The sequence below is a fragment of the Hipposideros armiger genome, unplaced genomic scaffold, assembly GCF_001890085.2.
Source record: "Hipposideros armiger isolate ML-2016 unplaced genomic scaffold, ASM189008v1 scaffold_33, whole genome shotgun sequence".
Classification (NCBI taxonomy): Eukaryota; Metazoa; Chordata; class Mammalia; order Chiroptera; family Hipposideridae; genus Hipposideros; species Hipposideros armiger.
In genome coordinates this window covers 2734136-2747301 of record NW_017731383.1, presented here as the reverse complement: position 1 = coordinate 2747301, position 13166 = coordinate 2734136, and the positions used below count along the sequence as shown (strand labels likewise).

Here is a 13166-nt window from a genome sequence, read left to right as displayed (position 1 = left end):
CTAGGAGCCCCCTCTAACCTGATTCTCTTCACCGCTCAGCAGTGTGGGAGCTAAGCTGGAGGCCTCACAAAGTGGGGGTGGGTGTCGGACACTGTGGGAGGCCCTGCCCATGCTCCTGGCTGGCTGTGCTGGGGCCACAGGCAAGTTACTGACTGCTGACCCCGTTTCTCATCTGTACAATGGGGGCAGTGACCTCCCGGTCGCCCCTGGGCCATCGTGGGGATTCAATGAGCTCGTAATGTAGGTGAAATCTGCTAGCACAGTGCCTGGCATGGGGGGCACTGAATGAGGGGTGCTCAGTCTGAGAGAAGATGGGAGGCTGGCTAGCCTGGGAACCACGGTCTGGCCCCCTCAGTCCTGTGAGGAGCTCGCGAGGGTTCTGGAACACACGGTGGGAGCCACCACCCAGCAGCCCTGAAAGTGACTGACATCAGGGCCAGGGAGGAGGTCAGTGGGGACGTGGGGCCCTGAGGTCACTTTTTGGACCCGCCCATCGAGGGTCTCAGATCTGTGCGAGTCGGCGAGTTAACTTCACTTCAGCCTCGTCTCCTCGACCATAAAGAGGGGCTGGGACTGTGGAAAGGGCCAAATGAGATAACGCAGACCAAGTGCTCGCTGCGGAGTCTGCGCTGCCGCCTCCCTGCCTCCCTCCCAGTTCACTAAATAACTGAACAAATGGTGGGGATGCCCGCCATTCCCCTACCCGTGGTCACTAACGAGTGGCAGCACTGAGGTGGAAAGTGTCTGCCTCGCTGACCTGGAGAGAGCACAGAGGGGAGGGACGTCGCTCCCCAGATGATATCCGCAGGCTGGGCCCCCCCTTTGTCACACTGCTTCCCTCCCCAACTCTGCCTCTTAGGGGCTGGGATGCCAGAGCCCATACTTCCGGGCTCACCGTCCCCGGCATTTGCCTCAGCAGTGCCAGGGCCTGCCTGGGGTGTGCCAGCCAGCTGTGCCATGCCTATCTGGAAGGACAGGCTCAGCAAAGAGGCCTGGGGACCACTGGAGCAGTCGGCCCCAGGACACAGGAGTCCTGGGTCCCTGGAACAAGGGGTGTGAACTAGAAGAAGAGACATGGGGTCTCAGTGGTGTGTCTCCTTGGACCACACAGACTCCCCGCTCTGTGGGCAGGAGCTGGCTGAGAAGGGTGGGTGCGGGGGGGGGGACCCTAAGGGCAGGGTCCAAGTTCCTGGGGAAGGTCCCCCTGGCGCGCTCGGTACCTTTCGACCGCACAGGCTGTGGCCTCGTGGCTGATGGATGAGGAGAAGGTCTGCCACTGTCCCCCGGGCAGCTCTCGCACCTGCACGGTGAAGTACCGGATGGGGGAGGCCCCGTCGCTGCCCGGGACCCACTGGAGCCGGAGGCTGCGAGCAGTCACTTTTGCCTGGGGTACCAGGAGCTCTCTGGGGGGTGCCGGCCGCTCTGCAACCAAATGACAAACCAGGGACATGTGAGAGGCTGCTTTCCCAGGACAGCTCCACCTGACACTGAGTGTGCACTGCTGACACCGCGCAAGCTATTCTCAATGACGGGAAAGTCTGAAGGTGACACTCCTGGCTTCAGGGGGACGTGGGGTTGGTTCTCTTACAGCCACTTTGGGCTGACTGGAGACCCCTGCTCCCAGGACGATCTGCCCTCAGAGCAGAGATAGACAGACAGACAGTGGTGAACCAACCTACACATGCTCCCCGGCCACCACCCAGGAGTCTCAGTGACACCTGGGCTCCCAGAGCGCCTCAGGTCCCTTTGGACTCTCTTTCTGATTTTGGCTCAGTGCTTCTTTAGTACTGAGCTCCCGTCCCTGGAAGCCCAGCTGAGCCCCGATCCTTACGGGCAGGGAGCCCAGTTCTTCCTTGGGGCGACGGTGCCTCTGGGCCGTCCCCGGCACTGTCCTGGAGAGATGGGGTTGGGGATTCAGGGACATGGGCCAGAGCCCGGCCTCGGAGCGTGGAGCATTTATGCATCGCCTGGGTCCTCACTCCATCGATTTCAAGAGACAAACTCCATCGGCGAGAAATAATTGGTTAATTGTTTATCATGGAGGTTATTGATTCTGATTAGAGTGTGTGGCGTGTAATAATGCAGCAATGGATTGCTGGCCCGCAGTGATGGGCTGCGGGGAGCTCTTCCATCTAGCTTCGTGTTCCTTCCCTGGGCGCACGTGGCTGCACGGCTGCTCCCCATACCCAGCAACGGCCCCAGGGACCCTGCTGCAGAGCCTCCCTTCCGGGCATGTTGGTAACTGGTGAAGCTTCTTGGGATCCCTCTGCCTGAGCCACAGGACAAGACCTGCGGGCCCTGGTGGAAATCTCCAGAACTCTGTGGGCGGAGCAGCAGGGGGTACAAGGTGGGGTGGGGGGCAGGGCTCCACTCCCATCAGCAGCAGCTCAGCAGTGGACAAGGATACCTCCTAAAGGGCGTTCATGTTAATTCTTCCCCTCGGACTTGATTTAAGTCACATCAAACCTTTAGGAATCTCTCTTTTCCCTCTACTTTAGAAGGTGCTAAATATTCCGGAGGGGCTGGATCAACTCTGAGGGAGGGGGCAACAGGCACAGCCAGCCCTCTGGCCCCCCTGGGGGAGGAATCAGGGCCCTGTGCCTCCCCAGCAATGAAAGCGCCGCCCTGCCCATGGTTCTGGGGCCCTGTGCTGGGCACCCTGGCTCTGAGCCTGAGCCTCTTCCCCCACACGGGGGTAACAGGAGGACCCACTTCCGAAGGGTGTGGAGAGGAGTGGGTGAGGTCACATCACACACGTGCCTGGCTCACGGGAAGAGCAAACATGATGCTGAAGAAAAATGAATGGTGTGAACACATGAGGACATCCGAGGACACCGTCAGTGTTCGCTTTGGGAGAGCCAGGGCATTGCCTGCAGAGCTGGACAGCGCCAGGCGCTCACCACCACTTCCTCTGTTCTAAGCGCTTCACACCAGGTTGCCACCAGGTTGGTACCAGGGCACAGGGTGGGGGGACTCCACCTCAGGCCACGCGGCTCGAGCCTGGGCACTTGGTGACCCTCAGAGGGGGTGTCCAGATCATCTGTCTCGGCAGTTCCCATTGGGGTCTGCAAGCTCCTTCCAGTCGTCATTGTCCCAGGGTCGCTGGGTCTGGCCATGATCTCAGAACTCGGAGTGGGAGCCAACGCTGGCCCAGGCCCTGGAGAAGGAGGCTGTGGAGGCCGGGTCCAGGGCGAGGCCCCCAGCCGATCTCTGGCAAGAGCCAGCGAGGGCGGTCACACCTCAGCCCCACAGCTGTTTGTCCCGGGCAACTGACGCGGCCGGAGCCTCAGCTTCCTCTTGTGTAGATGTGGGGCTCACATCACGGTCCCCCCACCGAGAGAATGTAGACCCAGCACGCGCCCAGTGCTTAGAGCGGAGCTGTCCACGAAGACCGTTCTTTCCAGGGTCGCTCAGTGGGAAACAAGTTCACTGAGCATTTGCTCAGCGGCGGGTGTGGTTTGGAACGCCAGGGACCAGCACCTGCCTTCAGGGAGCTGCCCTCCGCGTGGCTGCGTCCTGGGCCAGTCACACCGCCCCTCTGAGCTGCGTCTCTTATTGTTAAACCTGGGACAGGCATGTCTGTGTGAGAGCGCAGGCGTGTGGTACATGTTGGGCTATGCAGACGCGCTATGGAAATGTGCCCAGCTCCAGGCACGGCCTCGGGGCGCGTAACAAACGCTCAGCACGCACCACCCCTCGCTGTGCGGGCCCCACAGGCCTGCCTGACTGAGGGAGGGAGCCTTGTGCACGCCGAGTTCAAGGCTCCCATTCCAGCCCATCAATCCTCCCCCTACTGTCCCTGACTGTGAACTTGGGCCTCAAGGTCTTACCTCTCTTCTCAGTGGTGATGACGGTGGCCTCCAATGGCTCCCCCCAGCCCTGCCGAGTCTTGGCAGACAACCTGAAGGTGTACGCCGACTCTGGGGCCAGCTCGGTGGCTGTGAACTGCCTGACCGTGGCGCCGACCTCCACCGTGGTGAACGTGTTGGGGTTGCTGCTGGCCAGGCGGTAGGCGATCTGGTACCCTGTGGGTGGAGGCCGGAGGGCCGCACGGTCAGTCACCCTGTCAGCGCCCAGGGAGAACCCCCCCCCCCCCCCCCCCCCCCCCCCGCTGTCCACATCACGTCTGTCCTGGAAACCCACACACAGCTGTGTGTCTGTTTCCTCACTGTTGGCCGTGTCCTCAGCCAGCACCTGAGAGGCAGATGCCACTGAGAGGAAGGCACGCCGCGGCGATGGACGGGCCTCTGAGCGCTAGTCCCCACGACACTGGCTCCCTCTCACCCTTCAGGGGATCAGCTGTGGAGAGGGGCCATCTGTGCTGTGGCCACTGGTGCCGAGGAGGCTGCAGGGGCAGTGGGTGTCGCCGGCGGGCAGAGCTCGTTTGTGCTCCTCGCTTTCTCTCTCTGCCCTCCCCTCCCCTGGGCCGAGGGCAGTGTCTCTGTTAGAAAGTTCTTTAAGCCGCGCCCCTCCCCAGCGCGGCCCGTGGAGGCGGGATGGCCGCCGAGCACCAGCCCTCACGCCGGCTTCCCAGGCTCCCTGCCTCTCATCTCCCGTCTGCCTGTAGACCCCCGGCTTCCCCACGGTCCCACTTCCCCTACGCCCACCCCCTGCCCCCTTGGAACATCCCTGGCCTGTGGAGGCTCTGAGCTGGGGGCTCCGCTTTAAGTAGCCTCCTCCTGTCAAGGAAGCAGAAGGGAGCTAACTAATCAGTTCAGGGAGGGCCCCGCCGGCTCCGAACATCTGATGATCAAGGGTCTGTGGTCCATCAGCATTATTAACGGCCAAGCCCTCACACCAGCCCCGCCGAGGCCCCGCGCATGCCTGGAAAGGCAGTGCCAACTTGCAGACCTGCCCCACGCAGCCTCCTTTGGCTCAGACAACGTGTTCCAGCTGCTGCGTTCCTGCGCCGGGCAAAACTAGAGCTGTCGGGGTGCTGTGCATCCCTGAACATTCACGATTCACGACGGCCAAGCGGCCAAGCGAAACAAGGGACTTTTCTGGGGAACCAGGCCAGCAGGGCTGACCTCCGTCCTCACGCGGGCCTTCTGTGCCCAGGTGGCCCCTGCAGACACGAAGCCACTGGCGCCTCGTGACGGGCCCTTCCGCCCGCCTGCCGTCCACCCCTCTTCTCTGTTCCAGATGAAGCACCCCTGCTCCTTTCTTCTCGCAGGTTCTGCGGCTCACTGGTGACCAAGCTGGCATCTTCCCAGCTCCTGCACTTAGTCACCTGTCCAACGATATAAGGAGCGTCTCCCGGCCGGTCACGGGGGAGGCCGGAAGGACAAGTCCATGGCTCAGGTATGGAGTCCTGGTCTCTATCACCACCCATAGACCGGGGGACAGCACGCCCTGCCCTGTCCACAGTGACCGCTGCTTGCTGACAGGTGTTTGTAGGACCCTGAGCTCGGGCCCCTGCGTGATCACTGCAGCTGAGGCTCTGCTTCCGATGGACAGTCTCGTCTCCCTGCCACGGTGACCAGCTGTGCCCTGGCTTCCTGGATGTGGTCCAGTCGGCCTTGGGCTTCTGGCCTGGGTGTCCCGCCTGACGTCTGTCCTTTCCCACTCCCTGACCTCAGACCTCTCGCCCTTGTCTCAGGGGCAGTCTGGAGTTTAGGTGCAACAGGAACCCAATTCCCAGCCTTCTGAGACCCTTGGACACCTAACGTCCTGAAAACAAGGACAGCGTCGTCACTGCAGCCACCATGGTGCAACTCTTCCTGCAGAACTCACAATGGTTCTCAGCAAGCAGCGTATTTATCCTCACTCTGCCCATAGGGAGTCAAGCTCAGAGAGGGTAAGCAGTCTGCCTGAGGTCACACAGCATGCAACCTGAGTCTGTCTGGCTCCAAAGCCTTCGCTTTGCACAGTCATATGGCTCCCATGAAGAGGAAACACCCCGTCTTCCCTTGCTCGGTCCTGGTGACTCTAGGCCACGTGTCCCTGGTGCTACCACAGAATAGCACACTTTCCCAGCGTGCCACGGCAGGACAGGTCGTGCTTTCGAGGCGCACACCCCTATGCTGCATCCAGGCTCTTCCAGTTCTTCGCTGAATGGCTGCCCCCTCGGAATCTCAGCTTGTTAGACTATGATGGGGGGAGGACAACGTGATCCTGCTGGCGGGTTACGGTCACATGAGGTGAGGCTCTAGGACCTGGCATGGGCACAGAAGTCAGTGCAGGTACGTTCTGGGCTGTAATATTGTTGTGAAATGATAGTAATAAGTCCTGCACCCCCCACAGCTGCAGGGTCTGCTCCTGTAGCCATCCCTCTGCCTGGTGGCTTCCATGTTGCTGAATAGCTATTTTTATTGATCTCAAATAAATGCACACTGCCGCTCATGCTGGCCTTTTATTTTCGGTTAACATGAGTTTGCATTGAGAACAGACTAACGTACGTAAATCTGGGGCCTGGACGCTGTCTACACACACACTGGATTCTGGGTAGGATGGAGCCGAGCAGGTTTCTCGTCCACAGTGGGTGACACCACGCCTGTGCCTGTGACAGCGGGAGATGCCGGAGATGTGATGGAACATGCTCCGGTTTCCCTAGTCACCGGGGGCCTGGCCACCGTGCAGGGTGGAGAGCTGTCCCGGGCGTCCTGAGCCCGTCACCCACTTCCCTCACAGACCTCCATGGCCAGCATTCGTTCTCTGCATCCATTCCTTCATATTCTGGGAAGTCACATGAGTGATTAAGGCGCCTCACTAATTCAAGTCGCCTTTCCCCAATAAGTATGAATTAATGAGGAATTACACACTTTTGGGAACAGGACATGATGACAGATGTGCTTTCAGGATTGTTTATTCTTTATCATGTTTTATCTCTGCTCAGATTATTCTGCTGCTGGAGTTAAATGTCCTGTGATACACTAAGATTTTGTTCAAAGACACATCTTTGTGACTCGCAGAATTCGGGGATTAATGGGAACTAGTCTCTCCCTGCTTTGCTGGGTCTCCTTTCGGTCCATGGCTCGCCTCGACCCTCCCGTGTTGTCCTCCCAGCGCACACCCCAGCGTGGCCTTGGCCTCGGCCACGGCTCGGCCTGTGCAGGCTCCTCCACGTGACTGCCCTTACGCCTCCCTGCTTTCTCTGGCAGGCCCGTGCTCCCTCACCCCGACTGGGCCACGTGCTGCCGTCTGTCTCTACCCTGTTTCCTGAGTGTGCGAGTGTCTCAGAAGCCCCTGACCACACAGCAGGGTGTCAGGAGACCTGGTCCTAACCCAGACTCGTGTTGACTCACCGTGGGTGAGTCCCAACCCCAGTACCACGTCCAGCTTTTCATCTCTAGCTGTGAATGGTGAACATAATTAGCCCCCACTTATTAAGAGGGCTAGTGATTAAGGGACCTGGTTAACGTGGCTGAAATACGGGTAGCCTTGGGGTACCTGCATCAGGAAGGAGGTCAGGCAAGGGGTCCCAGTCCCCTGCCGCAGGACCTGGTGCCAAAGCCACCGTATCTGAGAGGAGGAGGGACAACCTGAGAGGAGCAGGCTGGCTAACCCAGCCCCGCCGGGCCACACCAAGGAAGGGTAAAATGTGCCCAGGGCAGTAAATGATATTCGGAATGCCACAGTCTGTGGGCCACCCGTTGGCCTAGCTGGTGGGAGATGATGCTGACAGCTAAGCAGGGACAGGCGCTGGACAGAGGCCGGAGGCCCGGCCCACACAGGACCCTCCAGGCTCTGAGTATGCCCGCCTGAGTCCCGAGGGCTCACTCGCTCCCAGAGTGAGGTGTTTATTTGGGAGTTGACCCCAGGAAGCAGGGGAGTGGGGAAGGCAGCTGGCAGAGGGGGCTGTGAAGCAGTGACCCCTCTGGGCACTCTGGGGACGTGGAGGGGGCCGCAGTGTTGTCTACCAGCTTCTAGCAGTCACTGGCCAAGGGCTGCTGGCCAGGGCCGCTCCCCCAAATGCCTGGCCCAACTCAGAGGGAGCCCCCGGGCACAGCACCGGTGGCAGATGCTCGGGAGCTGCAGGGCGGGCTGTAGGGTGGAGAGCTGGGCGGGAAAGGTGGTCGCCGCACACAGCACCCGCGAGAAGCCACCTCACCAGCCAGAGATCACTGTTACATCTTAGGGACTCTTTCTGGTAGTCATTTTTCTATGCATATGAATTTGAAACAAAGCTGATTTGACTCTAAATATAGGTTTTTCATTCTGCTATCTTCTCACCACATATGGAAAGCATTTTTTCCTTCAGAAACACGAGTTTAAAAGACTGTGTAATATGCCCTTGCACGGACCTGCCACTTAAGGGCTAAGTAGGAAGAGGGGCCCTGCATCAGGATTGGCCTGCCTTCCTGTGACCCCGAGTTCCTGCCACGTGGAGATGACAATGTCCCCTTTCCACAGTCAGAGACGATGCTGTGAGATAATGCATGTAAATTGCAAAGCACAGTGTCATTTGTGTCTAATCGCAGGAAATCTGGGCTATTATTTCTATCTCTGATCCAGTTCCCACACTGACCCACTGGGAGAAAATGCCTCAGCCTTGGGTTAGATTTGTACCTTCCTATTATTTGCCCTAAAATAATAGTCTCTAGTCCCCATTCTGTGGTCTGCTGAACATAAAGATTAATACCTCTATCTTCCCTTGACACGTTTTTAAAACGTCCTAGACTCAATGGACAATACAGGAGAGCCCTTTTCTGCACACAAATGGGAACACGCCGCAGCTGAGGACGAGTTCTTGCATTTTTAGAGAATGATGGCAGATAGTGCCGAGAGATAAAAGCGTGCGGTGGAAAAGGCTGGTTATGTAATTACGCCGCAGCGAGCTGAATCTCGGCAGCCAGGTCAGAGGACTGCGGTGTGAGTGAGGACAGGATAGAGAGGCTGAATCAGTAGCAGGAGTGAAGTGTGCCCGAGGGCAGCCTGGTTTTTAAAGCTACAGGTGAATTCGGGAAACACAGACATTGTGAAGAGCGGGCCGAGAACGCATGACACTGACCCAAGCGGAAGATGAAAACTATGGCGTAAGCGAAGCCCAGACGGTTTGTGAAAGTGCCTGGAAGATGGTGGGAGCTCTGTGCATCTAGAAAATCGGAATCGAGAAAGGGTAGGGGCTGCCAGCACCAGCCAGGTTCCAGAACCATCCTCCGAGTGGGGTGCAAACAGGAAGAGGCCGAGAAGCAGCCACGGCAGCCTTTGGCGGGGTTCTCAGCCGCCTCGGTCAGGTGGGCTGGCCGTGGACTGACCCCAGAGCCACTTTGCACAGTTGTACACAGACGTCCCAGGCGGCTGCCAGCCTTCTGTGGACTGCATGCTTCCTGGGCTCCCCAACGGCCTCAGTCTGAGAGTCGCCTGTTCAGTGATCCATCGCTGGGGCCCTGACGCTCAGGTTCCTGCAGCCAAGGCCACCAGAGGGGACATGGTGTCGCCTGGCCCCTCGGTAGCCACTGTGGGTGGGTGACAGCCCCACCAACACCCAGTTGTTCAGAGAACCACAGCAGCTGAATCGGCCTGGGAGGCGTCAGCCCAGCCCAGATGCCACGGGGCTTGTCGGCGCTCCAGCTTATCCGCCGGAGGGCTGGGAGCAGACGCTGCAGCAGTGGTTCAAACTCTGCACTGCAAACATGGATCACACTCACCTGAGCACCTAACTCCAGCGCCTTCTTCCATAATAAGCCAAAGGTAAATGTTAGGCCCTCGGCAGGCAGGTGGAGGTGGGAGATTCTGGCGGGTCTGGCGGGGAGGATGGCGTGGGTTTGAAGAGCACTTGCTTCATTCATTCCAGCTTAACAGCATTTAAAGGAGTCCTTGGCAAGTGAGGGAGGGACCGTCCTCAGAGGCGCCCGCCGCAGCCCCGGAGGAAGGCTCTAAATGCTGAAAGCCCTTCACAGTAACATGTTTACGCAAATGAGCAAGCGTTTCTCCCTCGAGGTGCCTGCCGGTGCTTGAACCTGTTTAATACGGAGCACAGGCGCGTGGGCTGCAGCGCTGCTCACATACTCAGATGGCTGCGTGGCTGCAGGGGCAACGCGGGTCCAAGGTCTCTGGGGGTAAAGCGAGTCTTGCACAAAGACGTTTTCTTTTCTCGCCCGTGAACACCAGTCGGAATTTGAGAAGCTGTTTCCCCATCTTTCCTACCGTGTCTACAATTCAGCGTGCTAGCTGTAGCAGTCTCCAGGTGACAGGTTACCCAGACGACATATTGCCACTGCAACATGAGAGGCTCAAATGGGGTGTTTTCCGCGTTCCAGTAGACACGGCGCTCTCTCATGCAGCATGTTTGCCACGGCTGAAATGCTCAGCCTTCACATACTATCCTCTCCTTCTCTGGGTTTTTGTGGTTTTCAGTGGCCCCTCCCCCCTCTCAGGGACCACGGATCAAAATCCAGACTTTTCAACACACCTGAGGAGCACCCTAAAACCTGGCCCCAAGCTGCCTTTTAGGTTTTTCTCACTACAACCAATATGGAAAGGGAACACTTTTGCAACAAAGGGCAGTTAATATTCTTAATGATCGTATTGCTTGACATTTATTGAGCTAAAGGTCATGGCACTGAACAGTAGAGCCAGCCTCCAGCCCAGACTCTGGATGGTGCTTAGTCCCTTGGTACTTATGATGCATCAACACGTAAAGAGCACATAAAACTCCATAAGGAACAGGTGAGTCCCCAAGAGGAAATGGTCAGAGGACATGCTACAGGCTCCCCGCCCCCACTCATGGGTTACGTTCTAACCCCGAGCACCTCAGCATGTGGCTGTATTTGAGGACAGTGTCTGTACAGAGGCGGTTAAGGCAAAAGGAGGTCAGATGGTGGCCCTGTTCCAGTATGGCTGGGGGCCTCATAAGAAGAGGACGTTAGGACACAGACACGCACAGAGGACACAGCCATCTGCTAGCCAAGGAGAGGGCACAGGAGGCCCAACCCTGCCTGGTAAAGGACCAGGCAGGCCCTCCCAGTGTTTGCAAGGAAGACCTTGGATGTGTAAATGAAAGTCACGGCAACAAAGTCACAGCACAGGGCTGTCTATGGCAAGAGACACACGGGAAACGCAGGCTTTCCTGCTGTCCATCTCCCGCGGAGTCCTACTGGCAGACTGCCTCTCCTCGGCCCGGGAGGCCATGGTGAATGCAGAGATGATCAGAGTCAGGACTAGCCGGGAGGATGGGCAGAGGCAGCGGGGAGCAGAGCTGCCACCCGGGCAGGGCAGGGCCTCTTCCTCAGCAGGCCGGGGAGGCCCCTGGTTCCTCAAGCGATAGGCCGGAGTGGCACATTTCGAGCTCTAAAGACGCTTCCTGTTCCACAGCATGCTGGGGACGCCCCAGGATAGTCAGCTATTTAGCCCCGTTCTGAAAAAGGCGGTAGCCTGGGCTCTGTGTTGAGGGCAGGCCCTGCCTGCCAGTGGGCTGCGGGAACCTCTCAAGAGGCCATCTGCTCTGCAGCCCATCTCCCTCCCAGCCCGGCGTGACAGGAGGAGACACACAGGTAAGCAGAGGCTTCGTGTGCGCTCACGGTGACTGGTAGCAAGTGCCCACAGTCCCAAAGGCCAGCCAACCAGAAACACTGCACTCAGAGCAACATACTCCAGGGACTCCACAGAGCGGGCTGCAACCCCTGGTGCCAGTCACTCCAGGATGCCCAGGCCCCCAGGCCCCGTCTTAACGGAGCAAGAGCTCAATAAATATTTGCCTTTCTGTGCCCCCTTCCCCAGCTGCCAGTTATTATCTAAAAGACACATCAGATCATGTCACTTTGCTGCTCAAAGTCCTTGGGTGACTCCCTACTGCCCTCAGCACAGATTTTCAAACATTCCTTTAGTAACTATTTGTAAGTTCAGGTTTATAGCCTTACTGTAACCCACCTAAACACAAGCTAACGTGCTGGGGGCTGCTGTGGGTTAGGATTAGCTTAACAGCATGCGGGAGTGCTGACCTGATGTGAGAATACACCACGCCCGGTGCCCTTGGCTTTGAATGCCCGAGTTTAAAAGTTGGGGCCTATGGGCCACCTCCTCCATGGCTCCAGGGTGCTCCCAGCAGGTAACAGCCCAGCCCAGCCACGTCTGCAGTTGTGGGTCTGTCTACACTCCCACAGAAAAAGGCCTCCTGTTCTGGCCGAGTGGACACCCCTCTTCCCTTCTTCCCAGGCTCTGGAAAATCCAGCCCCAAACAGCTGAGGGGTCCACCGAGACCCCTCCCCCAGGAGGAGCTGCTGGCAGGGCGTTTGGTGGCACCCCTCTGCATCCCCCATTACCCTGCATGACGGGTCTCCCTGATGGCACTGCAAGCCTCTCGAGCTTGGCCCGGCCCACTCACTCCTTACTTCCCGCTGTGCACTCGAAGCCTGGCACATCAAGGCCCTAAATGTGTCACGATGAAAGGGTGACGAGATAAAGGGACTGATGATTTTCTAAAATAAAAGTTGCTGACTTTTGGGAAGTAGGAAAAATTAAGGCCTTTCATCAGCATGAGCAGAGTTGTTCCTCTGCACAAACATTAAAAGAAACACTTTCCTTGGGACCTGAGGCATACTGTTCACTCTGTGACTTCTCCAAAGGGTCAGGTACATGCCCTGCAGCGGAAGCAAGATGCTCCCAGGGCCTGGGGCCAGGCCCAGGTCTGTGTTCCAAGGACACGGCAACATCGCCTGGTGGGGAAGGTCAGTCACAGAGGGCATCGCTGGGAGCCCCCAATGAGTGCAATGCATTCTGGGTTAACAGACCATAAATGTCAATCTGCCAACATACCTTAGCGCATAGCTCACGGAACTCTAGGGGGTCCACCACCTCTCAGTTCAGGAGAGGCTAGGCTGCGGTAGGCGGGATTTTTTTTCCTTCTTATACATCTAATAAAAATAGATGACATCCATCTAACTGTTACTTCCCTCTGAGCTGTGCCCTTTAGTTGCTGCTGCTCCCTTACCCAGAATGATGCCGTTGGGCTCCTCTGGTGGCTGCCACACGATCCGCACGGACGTGAGTCTCACTTCCGGGAACACCAGCCTCACCGGTGGGCCTGGGGCTGAAAGGGAAAAATATTACGTGATCCGGGTGCCGCTGCAGTGTTACTTGGGCACATGCCGAGGTTACGGAGGATCCTGTGGGCTGGCCGAGCACAGTCACTACCACGCATGATACTGGTAATGGGTGAAACACTACGTTTTGGGCAAATGACTTTTGGAACCTAATGGGCTGTGTGTGGCTTCCCTGCGGATTTT

The 13166-nt window shown here is 58.0% G+C and overlaps 1 protein-coding gene across 1 annotated transcript in view; it reads right to left on the bottom strand.

Annotated features, from left to right (window-relative positions):
* SDK1 (sidekick cell adhesion molecule 1) overlaps positions 1 to 13166 on the bottom strand; it is a 688889-nt gene that overhangs the window by 68061 nt on the left and 607662 nt on the right. The window contains exons 27-29 of the mRNA XM_019637402.1: positions 12872 to 12970; positions 3831 to 4025; positions 1221 to 1422 (exon numbers count right to left, since the gene is read on the bottom strand). Coding sequence (XP_019492947.1) covers positions 1221 to 1422; positions 3831 to 4025; positions 12872 to 12970 — 496 coding nt within the window. The remainder of the gene's footprint in view (positions 1 to 1220; positions 1423 to 3830; positions 4026 to 12871; positions 12971 to 13166) is intronic.